Source organism: Lycorma delicatula, chromosome 11, assembly GCF_047948215.1.
Source record: "Lycorma delicatula isolate Av1 chromosome 11, ASM4794821v1, whole genome shotgun sequence".
Classification (NCBI taxonomy): Eukaryota; Metazoa; Arthropoda; class Insecta; order Hemiptera; family Fulgoridae; genus Lycorma; species Lycorma delicatula.
Window position 1 is genome coordinate 37,301,530 of NC_134465.1, and position 24,726 is coordinate 37,326,255.

Sequence of the window (24,726 nt, forward strand, 5' to 3'; positions counted from 1 at the left end):
ACATGTGTTTCTTGTATTTTTGGGATAGTCGGGCTGCAGATAAACATTATGAAGTTAAAAACTGGCCAAAAAGAAATTAGTTTCCCCAGTAAAGGAAAATGTTGTCGATATTCCCATTGTAGCAGATCGTATTATTTTATTACCTCTACACATAAAACTACACCTGATGAGCAATTTTGTAAAAGCATTGGATAAAGATGGAGATGGCTTTAAATATTTAGCTGAGATTTTTTCACAATTAAGTGAAGCAAAATTAAAAGATGTAATATTCATCAGGTCACAAATAAGAAAATTAATTCATGAAAATATATTTAACAGCAAATTGAATCCTAAAGAACCAGCAGCATGGAAGTCATTCAAAGATGTCGTTACTGGTTTTCTTGGAAACAGAAAAGCTTATAAATGAACTCTTAGTGAACTAAAAAACTTAAGTCTGCAGAATCTCAATGAAAATTCATTTTTTATGTTCTCATTTGGATTTTTTCCCCTTTAAATTCGGGTGACATCAGCGATGAACAAGAAGAAAGGTTCCACCAAGATATATTGCAGATGGAACATTATCAAGGCAGATGGGATGAATGTATGATGAGTGTTACTGCTAAATGATAAAAAGAGAAAAATTTCAGTGAACAAAAAAGAAAAATAATAAATTAAGATAATGTAAATGTCTGCAAAATAAATATAGGAATTTTAATTGTAATTATTTTTTTTTTATTCTATTAAAGAATTCTCCCAATATTTTAAAGGGTCATAATTAAAAATCTGAGGGTGATGAAGAAAAACTGATTTCATTTTAAGATTCGATGAAAAAAAAAAAATACTTTCTAATTCACATACTACTACCTCGGTTCCAAATTATTATTTTTTTTGTTGACTTGTGTTACTAGTTTACAAACATTAATAAATGTGAACTGTTGACCATTTACATTTCCTTGCAGTAAATACTACAACTATGTCTTATGTACCTACACCAATGACTATTAAATACATCAAAGTAAATGTATCATTAATTAAATAATTGACATTACCACTTATTTAATATATTCTTAAAATTAATAACAATGATGTGTAAAAATAAAACAATACATTATGTTCATAAAACAATACATATTAAATAAACAATTGCAGTTATGTTAACGTAAAAAAAATAAATATTGTTACTGTAAAATTCAGGTTGAAATCAGTATCTAAATAATAAAATTGAATTGAAAAAACTATTAAAACCAAACAAGAAATGTAATAAGTATTGCAAATTATCCTTTTACCAATAATTTGGTGTCACCACCTTCCATGGATGCATCAATAGTGAATTAAAATTTTCTAAAAAAAGTTTTTCTCAGTCCATTGACAGAGTGGCCACAAACTCCCATTCCGTACAAAGAAATAAACACGAGTTATTTTCCATTAGTTTATTCTATATTTTTTATACATACAACTTACTTTAGATTACATCTTTATGTTCTACTTCATTGTTCACACTCAATTTAATCAGTCGCAAAGTGCATTTAGACATTCTTTTACATGTGGTGTATCAAAGTTGTAAAAGTAGTTCCCATATGTAACTATCTAAGGTATCCTACTAGTTACCTAAGGAAGATTAAATTATTAATTTCATTTATTATTAAACAAGCATTATTTACATTTATTATTAGTTTCTGTCATTTCTCCATCTCCCTGCCTCCTAGGCTAGTAAGAGATAAAAATTTTCATCAGTGTCCAATATAAAAGTTATTGGTTGAGCCAAACTGCAACCAAATCATCCCATCCAATCAGATTTCCAGCCAAAACAGGTTTTTGGTTGGAAATATGATTGGTTATATACCCACAGATGATTATATCCTTCCAAAAGTTTTCAATGTTAAAATTGCATTTTTTTTCTAGAGTTGTTCATGAAACATGAAGAATCTCAAAAAACCTGGCATGGAAATATTGACCAAATTAGCATACTCCCTTATGTATTATATTATACAGATTGTTCTGGGACATATTTGCCAAACTTCAGGAACTCATTCAGAACACCAAAATGAGCAAAAAAGTTCATATCGATATAAGTCCTATTTTGCTTAATTTACCTTTTGTATGCCATTTTGTGATTTTCAACAAAAAAATTATTTTTCAGGAACGGGTAAACCTACTTTAGTTAAATTTGGCAGATCTAAAACTAGTGTCTTGTTTTAAAAAAATAAAAAATCTTGAAAATATCACCTTCAAAAATTTCAAAATGGGCCCATCTATACCTCATTTGTTAAAATCTGTTGACAAACAATTGAGTTATTGCAGACAATTAACCCAGCCGTACACTTGCGCATCGTAATGCAAGCTAATAATCTTTTGCCTGTTTTTATTTCCTCCACTAAATGTAATAAAAATTATTAATAAATAATAATAGTAAATTAATAAAATTATCACCTTGCATTATGGTAAAAATGTTATACAAGTGTACTGCCGGGTTAATTGTCTGCAATAACTCAATTATTTGTCAATGGAGTTTTACAAATAAGATGTCATTTTGTTCAAAATAAAATGTTTAATAAATTTTGTAAAAGTAAAGATTTGATGATCAAACAAATAATTACAAAGATAATGAAAATTAAAAAATGAAGATGACCACCATTTTGAAATTTTTGAAAGTGATGTTTTCAAAATTTTTTGAAAAAATGAACCTAACCTTAGATTTGTCAAATTTAGTTAAAGTAGGTTTAGTCGTTCATGATAAATAATTCTTTTGTTGAAAACCACAAAATAGCGTCCAGAAGAAAAACAAAGCAAAGTAGAATTTATGTTGATATGAACTTTTTTGCTCATTTTAGTGTCCTGAATGAAGTTCAGCGAATACATCCTGGAACACTATGTACAGCTATATAGTGTCTGTGTAGCTGGGAAAATATACATTAGAATTTCATAACATTAACATACATTAAACATACAAAACTTGTAATATTTTCACAAAAGAAGATAAATGTAATGCTTTCAAAATTACAAACAGAAAATTTTTTGAAAAAATGAACCTAACCTTAGATTTGTCAAATTTAGTTAAAGTAGGTTTAGTCGTTCGTGATAAATAATTCTTTTGTTGAAAACCACAAAATAGCGTCCAGAAGAAAAACAAAGCAAAGTAGAATTTATGTTGATATGAACTTTTTTGCTCATTTTGGTGTCCTGAATGAAGTTCAGCGAATACATCCTGGAACACTATGTACAGCTATATAGTGTCTGTGTAGCTGGGAAAATATACATTAGAATTTCATAACATTAACATACATTAAACATACAAAACTTGTAATATTTTCACAAAAGAAGATAAATGTAATGCTTTCAAAATTACAAACAGGGTACATGAGATCATACAGCAAAGCAGAAATATATAAATTAAACTGCAGTGATTGTACTAAATATGAAACGAATTTGACATATATTCTACTCAGAATAACAAAAAATTTGTATAGGAACTACAAACAACATAATCAAATTTATTATATTGTGAACATTTTAACGCAAAATTAACAAAAACTGCGTATTAAACTAATACAACATAGATTGAATGCATTATTCAGTTATTTAAGTTGTTTCCTAATACTTTTAAGATGGGCTGGCAATTCCTGCCAGAGGAAGGAATTGACAATTAACTCTGCAAGGCCATTGAAAGAAGGTGTTTCATTAATTTTAAAGAATGATCTTTAACAATTTTTACTTCTCATTTCATTATAAAATTAAAAATCTTCTTGGTGAGCTTTAGAATAAACCTGAATTATCTCCATACTCATAAATTATTTTGCACTTAAATATGTACTTAAATATTTATCTATTAAACCTTTGAAATGGTTATTATGTTCAGTAAAGATTTTATTAATTTATTAGTAAATTTTTTCAATCACTATTATTTAATATATAGTTCAAATTTATAGCAAGCTCAATGGTAAATATACCAATTTACATAGTAAGTACGTTTTGAATCCAATTGATTCATTAAATGATCTTCTCACATTAACTTGTATGTTTTTTTTACGCTTGTTCAAATTCTACTATTTGATTTTAATTATTTTATTTTGTTACGAAACTTCCTCTTGCAGGTCTGTTTAAATTTTTTTTTTTAAATAATTCATATGGAACAATCTTAAAATAAAAAAAAGTTACTTTCCCTCAACTCATTAGTAATTGTTTATAATAGCATAATGATGGCAATCAGATATAATTCTGAAATTTCAAGAAAATTGGAGAGCATATTCAAGGCAGTCGCATATCAAAGAACAAGATGGGTGTTTCACAAGAAAAACTACATTGCCACCATTACCTCTATAGATGAAAGAAACATGCAACTAGGTTCAAAATAATCTTCTGGAAGCATAATTTCATTAAATTTTCCATGTATCAATAAATATTTTTAAATTTTAGAAAAAAAACACTTAAAGGTTTACATTAAATTGAAGCCACTAGATTAGATGTGAAGAATTTTGCACTTATGAAAAATCCTAAAATAAAAATTAAAATCTTAAAAATAAAAAGATTTCAAATCCACATAAATTAGATGAAAGGGCGAGAAGTTACCACTCTGCTACAAAGAGTATCTATCTCCATGACAATTATAGATTCTTTTTATGTATATATATATATATATATATCTTAATGAAATATGGGGAAACCTCTAAATAACTTTCCTTCTGTTAAACAAAGAAAGATAGAATTTTATAAATGCTTGATGTGAGTGTTATTTTCTAACACTGTAGTGTAAAAGTAGTTTTGAGAATGGAGGTACTACATTCTCAAACGTACAAAACGTGTAAACTACAAATGTTGGAAGGGCAGAAAATAACTCTCAAATCAATTATGATAATCCTAGCGGAAATCAAATATTGTGAAAAATTTGTAAATGGTACTACCAAAAATATGATTTAGTTTTGGCATGAAACCACTTAACTCTCAAGCCGCTCAAGTCAAAAAAAAAAGAGTAGGGTTACGACATTTTAAAGAGTATTGCAAAATAAAAATGTTGACATAAATTGGTGGCAATTTAATATTTTTCAAAGGTAGATTCTAAAGTGATCTAAAAAATGTATTTTTTAGTATTAGATCATTTCTTGAGATGTTCTGTAGAGAGACAGTCTCTTTACTTCATTAACAGTATGTATACAAGTGTATATATATATATATAGTAAAAAAAAAATGATTTTATAAATTTATCCTTTGATTCACATCCTTTCATTCAAGAAATAAATAAAGTTACCAAACATTCCATCATTGAAATTAATATAAAGTATGAAAAAAATTCAACATTAAATTATATTTTTATCATCTTGAATTTTATTAATTAATGATGTTAACATTTTTCTGATTTTTTGTTCCCATATTTTTTTAAAAGTTCCCCATCAATTATAATTAGACCACAGTTAGGTCCTGCACGCTTAACTCTTGAAAGTAAATCTGCCAAATCTTTAATTCCTTGATATTGTTCTATTAAAAATTCTCCACATAAAAAATCATTCAAATGATGATCATTATTTTCTGCTGCTAATGTTGCTATATCTTCTATACTCTGAAAAATAAAATGTTCATAAATTAGGCAACCTCTCCTTAGATAATGTCACACCTGATGGAAATCTGGATGCAGACTACCAAAATTAAGATGAAATTAAATCCAATATTATTTTGTTCCTTATACATTTTATTTATGAACATCATTACTACAAGAGAAAGATTGGTTATGGTAGAGTTTTATATGCATCACAATGGTAAGGGTTACAAAAAAATAAACATAGTACTTCTACTAATTAGTCATTGAATTACACTACAGAAGAGTTAGTAGTGCTGTGTGAATTTATATTGTAAACTCTCTTACAAACAAGTAATGCATTATTTGGATTACTTGGGTATATGGATAAACAGTTTTTCATGTAGGTATTATACAAATCACAAATTCTGGGAATTGAACTGAATATTTGTCTTTATTTACATACAACCAGCCAGAGTTGCATATTTTTTATTGGCTTCACTGGGAAAGTTACACAATTCTGGCTACTTCAACCTCAACAGACTACTATTTATGGTGAAAATTAAGTAAAACATTAGGCATTCCATTTATAAAGTTTCATCAGAGTCAATTCTCAATGTACTGACTTACTTGTAAATATGTAGTGTAAACAGTAATTTTCAGAACTTTGAAGTCTGACTTCTTGAACTACCAAAATATCACTCAATAATAAGTTAACAGTTTTTTTAAGAATTATATAACCTAACATTTTTTATTGCATTTACCTAATGTCAATCTAATTTGCAGTGGAAATGGCTTTTCTTCAAATTTTCCCCTAGAACTGTTTACAATGTATTATTGTGATTATTTTCAGTATAAATCTGATATCAAAATTATAGTTAAAATTATTATTATTATTAATAATTGAATTTTTAAAAAATAACATTACAATCAATCCTTTAAAGAAGTCAAGATCATGCAATAGTAATCATTTATTATTGGTTATTTATGTTAACGTTAAGGCATACCTCTTTAATATTTACCCAAGTAATTTTTATGTTTATAATTTTAAGTGGTCAGTATTTGGTCTTTTTTTTATGCGAGTTGAATATCAAGTTTGTTACCAATGTTTATATGCTTTATAATTTTGTACAGTAAATAACAAGTATACACCCCTTAACTTACATCACATAAAATAAGATTAAAGAAAATATTACAAAAAATGTAAAACATCAATGAATATAATATAGCTATCAGAATAATAAACAAAGTAAATCATTACACACGGAACACAATCACCAAATAAAAACCCAGTGTTCCTTTTTTTTCTGTTTAGCCTCCAGAACCATAAAGTATTACTTCAGAGGATGATATATATGAATGTAAATGAAATGTAGTCTTGTACAGTCTTAGGTCGACCATTCCTGAAATGTTTGGTTAATTCAAATCCAACCATCAAAGAACACCATGATTCAAATCCATATAAAAGTAACTGCTTAGTAAAGGCAGACTTAAACCTTAGATCTCTCAACTTTGAAATCAGCTGATTTGCGATGACAACTTCACCACTAGATCAACCTTTTTTTCTTTTTCCTGTTTAGCCTCCGGTAACTACCGTTTAGATAATACTTCAGAGGATGATATGTATGAGTGTAAATGAAGTGTAGTCTTGTACATTCTCAGTTCGACCAATCCTAAGATGTGTGGTTAATTGAAACCCAACCACCAAAGAACACCGGTATCCATGATCTAGCATTCAAATCCATGTAAAAATAACTGGCTTTACTAGGACTTGAACGCTGGAACTCTCGGCTTCCAAATCAGCTGATTTGGGAAGATGCGTTCACCACTAGACCAACCCGGTGGGTTACCACTAGATCAACCTGGAATTTAAAAACCTAACTGTTCTACAACACATTGTTTTAGAATGTAGTTTTAAATAAAGATCATGTTTTAAATAAATAACTTAAAAGCTCTGTACAATAACATAGAATCAATATTTGCTAACCATCTCATAGACACCCACCAACATTAATACTAGTACAAGAATCTGAGAAGAAGGTAGGAAAAGATCAATTATTTCTTCAGAAAAACTGATAACACTTAGAAACTGTTAAAACTTAAATTATTGATCTTATTGAAATTAAATGATACAACAATTGTAATAAACATATTATGAAAGTTTATCTAATGGAATAAAATGATATGCAACAAAGCTGCTTCTTTTGCACTATGATTAGCTTGAATTAATATGCATATTAGAATTAATATGCAATAATAATCCATAAGGAACCCTAAGCCTGTTTTTTATTTTTAAATTGTTTTAAGGAAAAATAATTTGTTGTAGCATGAGCTGATCAGTTCAAAATTGTTCATAGTAATGTCACTTTCATGTAAAATAAAAATACACTGATTTTTAAGGGATTATGTGTAAAATCCTCACTGCTACAAAATAATTCTTTGGAGGTTTGTTTCATTTTCTAGTTCGTTTGTTGGTATATCATCTGAATTTCATTTCTCTGACCTTTTAACCTTCTTCTCATGTCATGTATTGTGGGTTTTTGGCTTAATTTCAATTTTATTAGGGTCCAGCTTTATTTCTTTATCAGAAGTTTTCAACTTGCAACAGATATTTTTAATTAGTATAAATCACTTTACTGTGTGTGCATTGCTTTTCTGTAAACTAACTTTAAAGCTTTACTGTATGTTGGAACACAGCAGCTATTGTATTAATGAACTGTGCTTAACTTTTTAAAATAAAATTTGTTGTCTATTGTTTTGCACTTTTATTTAATTAATTTATTGTTATTAGCAGATTTATTTGTTCTATGTAAAGCTTTCAATTAATGTTGCATTGTGTCGTTCACTTCTGCACGTTTGATATGATATTTAATGTTAGAAATTGATGTATAGCACAATAAAAATTATAAATATGATTGACTCTTTTGTTAAGTGTTATACTGTATTTTATTTATAATACTGTGGTGTATCTATTACTAGCATAAATTTATGCAAACAAGTTAACTTTACAATACAAGTGCATACATTTACATTGTATAGCATCAGTGTCAAGATATGATTTCAATGAGATAATAATGAATTCAAGTGTAGTATTTATAAGAGTAATATTCTCTTGAATTTCAGAAAGTTTTATTTGCAGTCCCATCTCCAGCTGATTTTTGTCTGTGATACCACTATAATAATATATACTTAATGATAGCATTAAGTCAACAAATTAACATACTCTTGTAACTTGTTTTTCGAGCTCTATACTTTCTGCTATTGCACATGCTGCACTCCATTCAGCTTCTGGTGGAGGTTCCAAATGATAAAATCTAATTCTTCCACCTCTTTTTCTTTGAAATGTCATAAAACTTTTAGCATGGACTAATTCTTCAGCAGCTGCTTCTTTAAAAAATTGAACAAAACCAGGTAACCCCATATCATCTCGATTAAAATAATATTCCTAAAAAAAAATCATATAAAAATGAATGTAGAGTAAATAATATAATTTTTTTATTTGCTATTTTTTTAAAAAATAAACTGAATTGATCAAAGTTAAAAAACTGTTCTTCAAAAAATATTTAAACAAATTTTCTTAAAACAGCAGTGAAATGGTTAAAATATTCATGTTCCTGTTTTATGCAGACTATTTTATTAAGGCTTAGTTTTTTATTCATTTTGAGAATTATTAATCCATCATCAAAGAGTACAAAGAACTAGCTTGAATATTGTTGGCATTGAAAAGAACTGTTAGTAAGTTGAATCTTTGTGGTCCTCAAAAGGACAGCCAGGGTCCTCAGCAGTTCCAATATTCATGAATAAATAATTTTTTTATTCTTATAAGTACTTAATAATACATTATAAATCTATTCTGTACGTGTAAAAAAAGGATCTGCCATAGCATTTGCCTGGATGCATTACTGAGAAAACCTAAATCAGATCAATACAATTTCATCTTAACATCAGTATTAATACATTTGATCAAGATAAGAACTGTTCAATCTGAGTATTCCTAGAGTTGATAACAATAATGGTTGGGGCTATCTCCCTAGATAGACCCAACCATTCTTAAAAAAATCAAAAGTCAAATTCCCCAAGCTTCTTAAAAAATCATTTATTCTGGTTTGCCAGTCAATGGTTGGAATGGAAACCTTGAATGGAGTGGTTATTTTCAACCTTTATGTTGCTGTAAAATCTGTTTAACTTACTGTTTATTGTTTAAGGTTGCCAGAATAGTGAACCTGATCAAATTTGGTGAAACCAAATAAAGAGATATTCTGGTTTTGATTATCATCAGCAGTTTCACACCTGCTGGTAGCAGAATAAAATAATCTTTCACAGCCATAATAATAGTGTTAAATAAAAAATTACTGAAATCATCTTAACAATCTTGAAGATTTAAATTTGATTGGGCTTAACTGCTGCACTTTATTTTGATTAAAAAATATTATTTAGCAAAAGGCACTTGAAAGAGGCTTGTTTTTTTTTAATTCACAGGGTATATTGTACAACAGGAAGTCAGAAAAATAACTGCAGTACTTTTTTAACAATCTATGTTTACAGAAATACTTTCACATTTTGAAATTATAACTAGATATACCATTTTTCAATATAGCCACCTTTAGATTGATATGGTTATCTTGGTTTAAAATGGTACAATTAAAACTGTTTGTAGAAACTGAAAACTTAAAGGTACAGCAACTTCCACCCTTCTCACTTTATATCATCATTTGATTGGACTTGCTATATATTGTCTTAAGAATTTATTTCTTCTTTAAACAAAAGATAAGTGAGAGGGTTGCACTTAAATGTTTTCTTATGTGCTTTTTTCTCTGTGTCCTAGAGACCTATCCGCTGCATACTTTCGGGTCTCCTAAATGGTCGCGAAAAATGTTTCAGATTGTTTTTCAGTGTCCTTCTAAGTTTCTCTGTATGTCTTCTTAACACTCCAAATATTCACTTTCACCTGAACCAGATTAGGATGGTTAAGAGGAAATCCTCAAAACCTTTTTCAAGATTTTATGACAGAAACTCTGTCAAATGTAGTAATGTTGGCACATTGTAGGAGTTATAGAGCACGTGCTTCTTTATGGATGTGTGTAAAACTGTCCAGTAATTCTGATTTAGAAAATTGAATTTCACTTTATATCTACACTTTAAATGCAATAATTACCACTCAAATTTTCTTCTACTGGCAGGACAAAATCTTCAGAGCAGAAAAGACATCCTACTCCTTTTTTTCAGATGTTTCTTTTAGTGTTCAGTGGAATAAAAAGAAAATTCTTAGTACGTCCAATTAAGTCATGATATTCATGGTGAATATCATTGTTTATACTGCAGTTTCTGAAGATATCCTAATAGCTTTTTCAAATACTTACAGATGTCAAGGGAAAACTTCAAAATATATTTTACTATAAAAAATGAAAAGTAAAATGATGAAATGGGTACAAATTGGAGGAGACCAGTCAGACCAGAAGAATGACTAGTTGCAAATTAAGATATATCTACTATTTGTAACTCGCAATTGAACTAAAACATAATTGAAGATGCTCTCCTGTATAAGAGAGTTGCTCAGCATTGGCGCTCTACTTCTTACCATCCTGTGTAGCCAACACAGGTCGTAAGAACCAGTTAATACACCAGTTTAAAAAATTTTCTGAACGCTCAGCCACTGGTCTATATGATCGTATTCTTACTCAGCTTTCCAAGATTCACAAAATCACTACTTCACTTCCTACACATTCACCATATTGGCTGTAAACAGTTTCATTTTTATAATGTATTCATACGCTACTAATATATAGATAAATAGAATAATTTTTTTTTATGAAATTACAGGCTCAACCGCTATGGTCATTAGCCCAAATAGAAATTTGTAGCGTATGAAAAATGCCATGCCTAACTGTTATTCAAACCCAGGCCCACCAGAAGAAAGGCCAAGACACTACCACTCCTCCATGGAGATTGGCAAATAGAATAATTGGCATTGTTGATACTTAACTTAGACCTCCTACAGATTTAGTGATTAATTAACTATTCATTTTCTGTTGTGGATATTTCAACAAGTAGAATAATTGGCACTGTTGAATTATCCAAAACAGAAAATGAATAGTTAATTAATCGCTATATCTGTGGGAGGTCTAAGTTAAGTATCATCTAACAACCAACTCCTTACACCTAAGTATTTCAGCAGGAACTGATGAAATGTTTATTTTCTTACTTCTAGTATTTTGGTTTAGAGTGATTTTCTTTCAGATATTTAAAATACATTTATTACTTTAAATTGTTTCCAGAGGTTGGACAACTATTTCTATTGATATAGATAGAGAGTTGATCATTCACTGCCGCTTCCCACTCCTTTGATAATATTTTATTCTATTTTTGAATAGGTTAACCCACAAATGTGGTAATGTTGGCACATTCTAGGAGTTGTAGAGCACCCACTTCTTTATTGAGGGACCGGTAGGGTGCATGTAAAACTGTCCAGTATTCTATTAAATAGCCAAAGGGTTGGGAGAGTCACACAAAAAGCCAAACTAGTATATGAGTTGCCTATATAAGGTTCTGCTACCTATTTAAAATATAGTCATTCCAAATAAAAATTTTTAAATCCCTAATAGATTACATTGAATGGCTGCTAAAAATGCATTTGGGACTAGTAGGTTGTTATGTACTAGCTAAATACATTGTATTTTCGTGCATTTTACAAATATAAACTTCTATTTTCTTTATCATTTCTAAAATAATTTATTCTATTTACATTTGCTTAATTTTTATGTAATTAATATATATTGCTTAAACTGGAGTATTAGGTGTCTCAAATTAAATAAATATGAACATAGTTTCTCAGGTTTATTTACTTTCAACATAAGCAGAACTTTATGTATAAATACAATACCTTACTGTATTCTGGTTGAAATTTACAACCCTACTGAATACTATAATTACTAATATTCATATTAATGTAAATTACATATTTATATTCTAAATTTGTTACATTTCTTCAAGCTAGATAAACGAACCATTTTTTATATTACTAACTAATTCAGTATTGTCACTGCCAGTTTCATTTGAACTAATCAAATGATTTCACTATATATTATTAACCATTGCAATGTATTGAGAAATTTTAGCACATTTTATATGTACTGTGGCATGGCTCATTTTCTATATCTTAAAAGTTATCGATAGGGTCAGTTTTTCTCTGTTACACAGCTGATCTTATCCATCTGTTTATGGCAGCCAAAAAATAATTTACATTTTCACATTCGTGCGTTTGATATAAAAATCTTCCTTCCCACCAGCATTAATGATAATGAACTTTTTTTTATTCAATTCTGGGTAATAAGTAATAATTAATAAATAAAATATATTTATTTGATGACTTTTGTTGTCATCCTGAGGCAACAACCTTTTGTGGGAATGAAATGTGTATTTCATCATTCTGTAAAATAGGCCTACCATTATATCTACATCTTTTTATATTTTGCAAATAATGTAAGAGTTGCTCTCAATTTTCTTCCAGCTAGAAACTGTTTCAAAGTTTCTCAATTTAAAACCAAAATTTTTTTATATAACTCTTATACTTTTCTCATACTTTTAAATCTGATTTTTTACACGACTGCCCAAAAAGGAGTGTAATGTATTTAGGATGTATGCATGTACAAGGGTGGTTTTAAAAGTTCGCGGCCTAAGAAAGAAAACACAAAATTTCTTATCAAATTTGTTTTTTATTTTTAAACATAGTCACCTTTTAAAGTAATACACTTGTCCATTGCTTTTCCAACTTATGTATCCTTCAGTAAAATATGATTTCTCAAGCTCTGGAAAACAGGTTTCTGTTTCAGCTATGACTTCGTCATTCAAGGCAAATCTTCACCGACTAAGCAATTTCTTCAAATTTGGGAACAGGAAGTAATCACTCAAAGCTAAATCTGATGAATATAGTGTATATGGAAACAATTCAAAGCGGAGTTCATGAATTTTAGCAGCAATAACAGAAGATGTGTGGAGGTGCATTGTCATGGGTATAAAAGCACTTTTTCTTGCCCAAATGTAGACGTTTAGTGTTAGTATTAATGTGATTCCTCTATCTGAACTTGAAATATAAATTTTTATATAAAAATAACAAAATGGCATAGGGGAAAACAAAGGAAAAATGGAAATTTTTCATCATTTTTTGTTTACTTTTACAAGTAGAATCCGAAAAGTATAGCTAACCCACCATTTTAGAAATACTCTAAAATGTTTAAATAAATTTAAAAAATTGTACTGTATGTAAAATTGTCACCTGCACACTTATTATCCTATATTAGTAACTATCTTATATAAAAGAGCAAATTTTTTTTGGGAATCGTGTTTTTTAATTTTTAGTTCCTGTTTCCTTTTCATTTAAAGAGGATTTAAGAGAAGGCTGTAGAAAATTATGTTTCATTTACATTATAAAATTCCCAAATTAGTTATTGCAGAGCAATGGTCAAAGTTTATAGCAAGTTTTTTTTATATTTCTGGCATTTTTTTAGTGTAAGAGATGACAATTTTGATTCGGTTTGACCTACCGCACTTGAATTTGTACTCTTAATCTAAACTGAAGTACACTTTCAATATAATTTATCTTCGTTGTTTTTTATAGAATTTTCTTTATTATTATACCATCAGACACTTTATTTATAAATTTTTCTTTTTTTAAAAAACATGGTGATGTATTATTTGTCCATCACCAACAGCCATCATGAGTAATGTCTGGTGTACATGGAAACAGCAGTATGTTTACTTTTGGCAGCAGCCAAATCTTGTACAACAAATTTTGTCTTTAATGTAATATTTATTTTAATTCAATTCTATTATAAAGCTCAATTTATTAGCTCTAATCAAAATGAGCAGGATCTACTATTGTTAAAATAAATAACTTTTTTATTTCTATTTCTTTCTTCTAAAAGGTTGCAGGTTTGCATGGCGATCAGATTTTGCATTTTTCATACTCTAAAAATTAATTTATTACAGAAAAAACAAGTAAGGTAACTGTAATTGAGCACAAGACTATAGTTACAAGAGGGAAAATATTTTCATTTTTTTCCATAAATCATATGCATTTCTGTAAATTCAAAGGGATATATTTCATAGATTTGGAAAATTTGGCATTATTTACGGGAAAATAAGTCTATCCTAGATTAAAACAGATTGTGCTAAAATAAAAAAAAAATAAAAAAACAATAATACTAATTAATATACTTACTAGTGATGTATACCAATATGCTGCGTACAACTCCATGTTAATTTGTTTATTAATAGCCTCATCAACAGACGGATGATAATTATGGCGTACGATACTTTTATACCCTTTTTTTATACTGGTAGGTTTTAAATTTTTATTAGAATTATTTGGAGGGTTTTCATTTTGATAATTGGAATCTCTTTTTGATAGAGGTGGTGTGTTACTTTTAAAGAAATATCTTCCATTATATTTAAATACTGAATTATTAAAATTTATATTACCTTTATAAGTATATCCTTCAATAAAATTATTTATCATTAATTTATAGATCAAAGTTTTCTGCCTTAATAGATTTAACATTATATATTAAAATAAATAAAAATGCAGTTAATATTGATAATAATATAACCAAATACAATTTTTTAAAAACAAATCTATCATTTAAAATTTAAATGTGTAATTCCATTAGAACATTTAATTACAAAATGTAATTTTATAGGTTAAAAATTCCATTCTTCATAAATAAATAAACAGATTAGCTAAATTCTGTTATTGTATTTAGAAAATAGATTTTTTGTTTTATTTCTTATTCTTATGAATTTAAATACATCTGCATTACAAAACAAATTTTTGTTAATAATTTAGATTATAATTAAAATTTTATATGAATAATATTGAAATTTACTACATAAATTAATTCTGTAATTTATTCTATATTATATGTAAATTTTACTTACATTTAATTCTTAAAAGCATTATAGTAAATAAAATAAACTAGATCCAAATGAAGTTTTTTCTTTGTAAATTTTTACCTTTCCTTTTTCTACAGTAAAATTTAAATAAAAAGCTGTAACTTTAAAGATGTTGAAACATTTCTGAATTTCATTAATTTTTATGATATAGATAAAAAGGATTCCATAACAATAAGCTGTCATAGGTTGAATATGTTTTGTTTTGGATCATTATGCACAATAATTTATACATGTTATTAAACAAAATATACAACATGTTGTATATATTAAACATGTATAATTTAACAAAATATTATGCCTTTTCTTTATTTTTATTCAAGTTATGATTAAACATAAAGGTCTCTACCATCATTTAAACCTACCTCTACATCATTTAAAGTAAGAAAAATTCTTTTAGCTTTTCCCATTTCAATTTCTACATTTAACTTTAAATGTACCACCATTGGTTATTGCTTCAGAGGATGAGATGAATGATTTGTAGTGTGTGTAAAAATGCCATGCCTGACTGGGATTCAAACCTGGGACCTCCGGATGAAAGGCAGAAACATACCACTTGCACCACAGGGACCGGCTCCCATTTCAATTTCTACATTTAACTTTTTCTTTTTTTCCTGTTTACCTTCTGGTAATTACCTTTCAGATAATACTTCAGAGGATGAATGAGGGTAGTATGTATGAGTGTGAAATGTAGTCTTGTACAGTCTCAGTTCGACCATTCCTGAGATGTGTGGTTAATTGAAACCCAACCACCACGGAACACCGGTATCCACGATCTAGTATTCAAATTCGTGTAAAAATAACTGACTTTATTAGGACTTGAACGCTGGAACTCTCGACTTCCAAATCAGCTGATTTGGGAAGATACATTTACCACTAGACCAACCCGGTGGGTTTTTTCTACATTTAATTGGTAAGAGTTATCTTTATATATAGAGCCCCCTTCAGAAACAAAATCAGCTTATCAAAGATGTGATTCTTTGATAAGAATCAATGTGGCCAGACCTCACTCAGCAATCGGGATAAACAAGATGAAATGCTTTGGAAAACCTTAGAACAACCCCCTTGTACAGTCTAGATTAATCCCCCTGCGTCCTTTTGTCTAGGTCATTGAAGGAGGTAGTGGAAGGATATTGATTCTAGAGCGACAATGAAGTAGAGAAGTTCGTTCACAATTAGCTCGAAACATGTCTTCAAACTTCTTATAAAGGATCCACAAGCTCCCCAAACTGGGAAAAATTTGTTGAACTTCAGGACCCATAGAAAAACAATAAATATGTTTTGTATTTTATTCTTTACTAATAAATGTTATACAAAAGTCCATTTTTAATTTGACTAGACTGTTATATATGAAACGTTGCTTTCTGAAGGCTAATTTAGTTGACTTACAGTATACAGAAAATCATTTATTTTTTAATAACCTCTTATTTAAGCTTTAACAATTAGATAATAGAATTTTATTGGAAAAAGAAACATGAATGACGATATTCCTTTTAATGGAAACTTAAGATGAAGTACTAAATAGCAGAAACTAACTGACTGGAGAAATAGGTAATTTGAAAATAAATAAGTACAAAACAGGGTAAGATAATGGTTGTTTTATATTTATTTTAATTTATTAATTGGCTCCTGCATCTTTTTTATCATGGAAAATGAAATCTTGGAGAAAAGTGGCTGTCAATTTTAACCCTTAACCAATTGATCAGGTAGACAGCATGGTAAACACTACATCATAAGACTATTTAAAGAATTAATTCCATATTATGGTAAACAGGTATTATGTAACAGAAGTTGAATGATTTTGTACTTAGATAGTAAACTTACAAAGAATAAGTGATGTTAATTAGATATTAAAAAAAGTTTAAGAAAAATGAGGGCCTTATAGAAAAATGAAATTTACTATCATACATTGTTATAGGAATTATAAAGATATTTAAACATTTTTTCAAAGTATCAAGCACTGCGTAGCAGCTTAACATAGATAACATGAATGCTAGAAATGCAACAGCATTGCTTTTCAACAAAGTGTTTTGGAATATTGCTGAAAATCAGCAGGATTGATAAATTAAAAATGAACAACTAATGCAAATAATTTAGTTAGGAGATTAGTAAAGAAAATAAAAACTGTATGCACAGGCTAAAATTATAATATATGAAGCAAATAATTAAAGATGTTGTTTATAATTGCTGCCTCAGCTCTTACTTTGATGAAATTTGGAAATACCTTATTTAGGATCCTTATCTTATTTAAGTTAATAGATTTACTAGATTTGCCTATGGCAAATCTTAATTTATTCTTAACCTATATTATTGTTATAAAAATGACAATAATAGTTTGTTAGAATAATATTGGGTGGCCCAAAATAAACCGAACCGGACATGGGAGAGGAGAAACCGAAAAGCGTTAGTATAATCAATATAGCAACAAGCACCTGAGGGGGGCACGATTTGTAGCTGTCAAGTAAATGTAGTTGAGATAAAGCAAATACCTTTACACACATATGAATACGCCGCTGTCGAATGATGCCAGAATTTTCATCGTCAATGAATATTGCGCACAGGGCAGATCGATCAAAAGAGTGCAAGAAAAATTCCTCAGCTCAACAGTAATCCACCCGATAAGCCATCCATATACAAACTCAAAAAGAAGTTTGAACGAACAGGATCTGTGCTTGATAAGAAGCATCAATACTCACCTGTGTGAGTATTGATGCAGAAGTTAGATAGTCGGCAGCTCGAGATGTTGTACAGCTCTACTAAGTCCCAGAGGCGTCTGTCATAACAGACGGGAACGTTGAGAACAACACTGCAGTGCATCCTAAAGGATCTGAACCTGAAGCCAAAAATTATGATGGTATGCCAGAGTTAGTGCCTGTAGAGCAATAAACGTGTACAGTACTGCATGTGGCTATTGCAGGAAATCGAAGGTGGTTTACTCGATCCAAACCTCTACTTCATGACAGACGAGGGATGGTTTCACCAGAGTTGCTACGTTAATTCGCGATATTAGCCTGTCAAAAACCCATGAAAAATATTCTAGCTACCGCTGCATGATGTAGAGATTGGAGTGTGGTGCGTTGTGTCGGAGATGAGAATCATTGGACCCATTTTTTTTACAGAAACAGTGAACAGAGCGCGTTCGTTACATTACCGATATCTTCTAACCCTTCGTAGAGCATCTGACGCCAGAGTAACGACGTTTCGCGTATTACCAGCAGGACGCTTCCTTGCTCACAGGAAACTTTCAGCTCACGTATTGTAGCTCCGAAAAAAATTATCAGCAACTTAATTTTTAATATAATAAAGAAACACAAAATTGATATGGTACATATCAAGAAATACAAAATTGGTAGACATGTCAGCCATAAAAGGATTCGAAAGGGTGCGAAAACGATTGAAAAGTTGGGCGATCTTAGTAAAACCGCTATCAGCGTAAAAGTTAATTCGTTTTATTTCAATAACGAGTTTTCTAACTTGAACAAAATGTTAAATGCCGTGAATACCGATTCTAAATTGCCGAATATTTCTGGAAGTATCGTGTTTGAAAAGAATTGAATTTTCGTTTCATGTCTAAAAAAAATTCTTTATTGATTGAATGCGAAGATATTATTTCATGGCGTAGGGAATATTTAAGAGAAATTAAGCGATTTCATGAAGAGAGTAAGACAAATTACTATCTAGATGAAACTTGGGTTAATGCGGGACATGTGCGGGAAAAGGTATGAGTGGAAAAAGAAATGTTGAGTGCAAAAGACACTTCTATGAAAGGTAAAACCTTTTACTGGGGTAAAACCTTGGCTGGGGAAAGGTAAACGACTAATAGTAACGCAGTAGGAAGCAAAAATTTTATGCAGTGGTTTAAAAATTTTGAAATTGTTGCTGAAGGTTTCATCATAATAATGGATAATGCGCCGTATGATTGACTGAAAAATTCCTAAACGCTTTGACCCAAAATCAGATTGTCGATTTGTTAAAATTGAAAAAAATCGCCTACACCGAAGACATGTTAAAAGTAAAATTTAAAAAAAATAATAAAATAGTTAAACAAAAATATACTCATAAAACAGATGAAACAGCAAAATCAAAAAATTGTGTCCAAGTTGCATCTTTCTCTATACCATTCCACTTTTAACCCGATAGAATTGTTATGGGTAAAAGTCACAGCCGATATTGGGAGTAATAACACCAAATTTAGGTTAAATGATGTAAAAATTTTATTGTCAGGTGTTATGCTTCGAAAAATTTATTCAATATGTAATTAAAGAAGGGAAAAACATAGGAAGCATACAGTTTGTGTGGAAAATATTGTGATAAATTTGGGAAACAATGACAATAGCTCAAGAGACAGCAGCTTATTGGATGTTGAAGAAATACGAGTAACATTGAGATAACAAATATTTTTCTGTTTTACTTGACGAAATTTAATATAACAGTAACAAACTTTATTAAAATTGTTTTAAGGTATTTTTTTTTTGTCTTCAGTCATTTGACTGGTTTGATGCAGCTGTCCAAGATTACTATCTCATGCTAGTCGTTTCATTTCGGTATACCCCCTACATCCTACATCCCTAACAATTTGCTTTACATATTCCAAACGTGGCCTGCCTACACAATTTTTTCCTTCTACCTGACCTTCCAGTATTAAAGCAACTATTCGAGGATGCCTTAATGTGTGGCCTATAAGTCTGTCTCTTCTTTTAACTATATTTTTCCAAATGACTCTTTCTTCATCTATTTGCCGCAATACCTCTTCATTTGTCACTTTATCCACCCATCTGATTTTTAACATTCTCCTATAGCATCGCACTTCAAAAGCTTCTAATCTTTTCTTCTCAGAGACTCCAATTGTCCACGTTTCACTTCCATATAAAGCGACGCTCCAAACATATACTTTAAAAAATCTTTTCCTGACGTTTAAATTAATTTTTGATGTAAACAAATTATATTTCTGACTTAAGGCTCATTTCGCCTGTGCTATTCAGCATTTTATATCGCTCCTGCTTTGTCCATCTTTAGTAATTCTACTTCCCAAATAACAAAATTCTTCTACCTCCATAATCTTTTTTCCTCCTATTTTCACATTCAGTGGTCCATCTTTGTTATTTCTACTACATTTCATTACTTTCGTTTTGTTCTTGTTTATTTTCATGCGATAGTCTTGCGTAGAACTTCATCCATGCCGTTCATTGTTTCTTCTAAATCCTCTTTACTCTCGGCTAGAATTACAATATCATCAGCAAATCGTAGCATCTTTATCTTTTCACCTTGTACTGTTACTCCAAATCTAAATTGTTCTTTAACATCATTAACTGCTGGTTCCATGTAAAGATTAAAACGGGGATAGGGAACATCCTTGTCGGACTCCCTTTCTTATTACAGCTTCTTTCTTATGTTCTTCAATTATTACTGTTGCTGTTTGGTTCCTGTAAATGTAAGCAATTGTTTTTCTATCTCTGTATTTGAACCCTAATTTTTTTTAAATGGTGAACATTTTATTCCAGTCTACATTATCGAAATCCTTTTCTAGGTCTATAAATGCCAAGTATGTTGGTTTGTTTTTCTTTAATCTTCCTTCTACTATTAATCTGAGGCCTAAAATTGCTTCCCTTGTCCCTATACTTTTCCTGAAATCAAATTGGTCTTCTCCTAACACTTCTTCCGCTCTCCTCTCAATTCTTCTGTATAGAATTCTAGTTAAGATTTTTGATGCATGACTAGTTAAACTAATTGTTCTGTATTCTTCACATTTATCTGCCCCTGCTTTCTTTGGTGTCATGACTATAACACTTTTTTTGAAGTCTGACGAATTAAGGTAATTATAAAATTTTATCATAGCTTTTGTACTACAAATTATTTTTACTTCATTTTTAAGTTACTAGTGTCTTTTCTTGAATGGATTACACTAAATAAATTCATTGCATCGTTTTGGTTTACTGCATGGTTTAAAACTAGGTTACACTAGAATGTGTATTACATGTACAGTCTAAAAAAAAATTGCTAAGTTTAATCAGTTGATAATGCGATGGTCTAACATTGCTAGAATAGTTATTAGTAGAAAATCATGAAAGTGGAGACCTCTTCAGATTTATGAATAATTAAAAGAAGGAATATTCATTGGACTTCAAATTAGAAAGTTTTACATATCATTAAGATTGATTAAACTTGCCATTTTTTTTTTCTGAAAAACAATACAGTGGTTTTTATCAATATTATCACATTCAAAGCTATTTAGCGATAATAATATTAAAATATATTAATGTTTTTGAATTTGAGTATATTTATCTTGAAAATAAAATAAAATTATTATTTACAATTTTTATTGAAGCTATTCTAATGAAATTTAAAAAAAAGAAACATTTTTGAAAAACATTATTTATTTACATATTAATTTAAGTAAACTTATTGTACATTAAGAAAATTATTGATAGTTAGCTATAAATAACACAAATTGTCTACAGGAATCAAAACTTGTTACTTATGATTCTTTATACTGCATGAGCTTATCTAAGTAAGAAAGACCTTATGAATTTGTTTCTTACAATATTATTAAAAAAAAAAACTTCTTTATATAAAAATCTGTGTACTTATATATCATGAATTTTTGTGAAGTTTGATTAACTTCTCTCTTTTTATCAGTCACAGTATGATTTTTTTTTTTATGAATATTATCTAATAATAAATATAATTTAACTGTAGTATGACATGTACTTTTAACTTAAAAAAGTAATAAGAGTTGAAAAAAGATGGAACAAGAGGGATTGTATGTATCAGCAATTAGTTCATGCACAAGTAACTTTGAAAGAAATTTCTTGTTTAATTTTTTTTTGCTTTGTTCTATTTTCACTGATAAATGAGAAAGTTTATAAATTCACAAGGCCAGGATAAGCAAAGCCATACACAAAGATTGTTGAAATGGGTCGAAATTTGTTAAATGTAGTGGAAGCTATGAAGCATATGTTGAAAAAGTGGGTACTTGGGAACAAAGGATGATCTAGTATATCAATTGACATCCGTAGTTTGGATTTGGAAAATGAGTCATTAAATGAGGTGCAACATCTGAGGGAGGAAAATATAAAAATAATGAGTAGATTGAGGATGGTTCTAGGCATAACAACATGATTTTTGAGGGATTAAAATAAAAAAGTGACTGTACTGAAGTAGTAAATAATTTCTGTTGTGGTGCATTGGAGTGTAGCAGGCAGACTGTTGTAAACTCAACACATCTGGGTAAAAATACGGACAATGTGCCAAATACTGCGCATTTTCCTGTAAACAGTGATATCAGAAATTGTTTCTTTATTATGCACTAATAGATTGCATACTGTAAAATGCTCATAAGTTGAAAAGTACAATCTTCACTGTTCATTGAGATTTTCGTGCTGAAACCAGAGTAAAGAGAGGAAAGTTGCGTGTACTCCAAAGACAAATAAAAACTGACTGTGAGAGATGGAAAGATGACGCTTATTTTGATCAGCTTCTGGTCGAAGGGTAGAGGTTCTTGTGGTGGGTAAATATTAAATTTTGATGAAAATTAATTAAATTGAACAATATGTATAATTATGACTGGAGAAATTGTAGCAGAGAAAAATAAAAGAGTTAGATAATGTAAGGTTGTCTGCCAGGAGTGATAAGAGAATGTTTTAATATATAATGGAGTGGATCTCAATGGCAGTGGTAAGTTTTTATATGAATTAGACATTAGCTGAGAGTGGGATTGTGACTGATGCAAGAGATATTCTCTGAGCACAAAATTGTTTCTACACTGCAACTAAAGACTTGGTTTTCAGAAGAGTAAATCTGTAAATGTTGGGGAATACTGGTTTTATTTGAATTAGGAAGAAAGTTAATTTGTCAATAAAATAATTTGTGGTGCCAGTCTAGCTTTATGTAGTGAGATGTGAGATTTTTTGTAGCTTTGGAATTAAGTGGTTAAAGGGGTAATTTTATTTTAATAGAGGATTTCTATGGCAGAACACCAGACAGTAAAATATTTCCCGAAGAAATAGTTGAGAAAATGAACATGATTCAGTGTTCTAAAGAAACAATAGTAACAAGAAATTATAAAGTTTAGGAAATGTGATGCGTGTAGAATGATCGAACAAAGAGTAACCTCTGTGTTACGCTTTGTTCAAGATTACTTTTTTTGGGTTATAGGAAATCCTTAATTATGTTGTGCATCATCCAGTTTAGGAATAATTGATTATTTTAAGTCCTTTGAATTGATTTTTTTTTGGATCATTTGCCAATGAAGGGTTGAGAAATTATCAGTGTTCTACTACAAAAACCAGTTTCTTTAAGCATCAAGGTGCAATGTAAATGGCTCCATTATGTCCTTAAAGAAATTTACAGTTATCTAGCAAGAATTATTTACAGAATTAAATATAAAACTTCTTCAATTATATCTGTAAGTAATCCATAAAACATTTTTATTATTTAAATTATGCGCTTCTCATTAACTTTCATTGATAAATAAACTATTCTCTTCTGTAAACTTCATCTAAAAAATAAAAATATAATTAATGTATAAAATTATATGTAAAAAAACAGTAATTATGTACATAAAAGTTATTTTGACAATTTTATTTTTTTAAATCTATATATCTCATAATTCATGTAAATGAATATAAAAAATTCTATTTATTTCCTTTTCTCCTAGTTTAAAAAAAAATTGTTGTGGCAAACACATTTAATTAATTATTTTATAAATGTAGTAAAAGAAATTTATGATTTTATTGATTAAATAAATAAGCCAAGATTATCAATCAAATTAAGAAATAAACTATTATAAATTTATATATTTAATAAATGTTAGAATTTAGCATTAAATGAATTAAAAAAATATTAGTTACATTGTTCTGAGGGCGTTGAATGAATTACTTTTAATTACTCAAAGTTTAGTAAAAATTCCACCAATAAAATAATTAATGAAATAAATCAAAATGTACAATTTGTGATTTCTTGTTCAGCTAAATTAGCATTACTTGCAAATTCAGTTTTTTAAGAGTAAATAATATATAGGAGCCAGGAAAATTAAAATTTCTTATGTGTATGGGTTTATAAGATGGGTTGAAACAGAATCATAGCGTTGGATGTGCTTTTGTTGTAAATGATAGAACTTATGTGTTTGGTCTACCTGGTACTGTAAGTGTCTACAGTGCTGAACTGTATACCATCAATAAGGCTTTTAATATCATTCATCCAAAATACAATCTCATCTTTATTTGTAGCAATTCATTTAGTGAACTTTGAGCTTTAGAAAATTGTATTCTAGACATCCTATCATAACCAAAATTCAT

General features: G+C 29.2%; 1 protein-coding gene across 1 annotated transcript; it reads right to left on the bottom strand.

Moving 5' to 3' along the window:
- Positions 1 to 5,314: 5,314 nt before the first annotated feature.
- On the bottom strand, positions 5,315 to 24,726 carry LOC142332429 (soma ferritin-like). Its single transcript, XM_075378875.1, has 4 exons — positions 24,638 to 24,726; positions 14,703 to 14,919; positions 8,709 to 8,930; positions 5,315 to 5,530 (listed from the first exon to the last, which is right to left on the bottom strand). The coding sequence occupies exons 1-4, from the start codon at positions 24,724 to 24,726 to the stop codon at positions 5,315 to 5,317; spliced, it is 744 nt and encodes a 247-aa protein (XP_075234990.1).

Excerpts from the sequence above, each read along its gene's own strand:
- LOC142332429 (XM_075378875.1), bottom strand. The coding sequence starts at position 24,726 with ATGAATTTTGGTTATGATAGGATGTCTAGAATACAATTTTCTAAAGCT. Across the intron at positions 14,920-24,637 it reads CTACAAATAAAGATGAGATT|ATATTTCTTTAAAAGTAACA; the intron begins GTATTTTGGATG and ends ATATAATGGAAG. Across the intron at positions 5,531-8,708 it reads TCGAAAAACAAGTTACAAGA|AGTATAGAAGATATAGCAAC; the intron begins GTATGTTAATTT and ends TTTATTTTTCAG.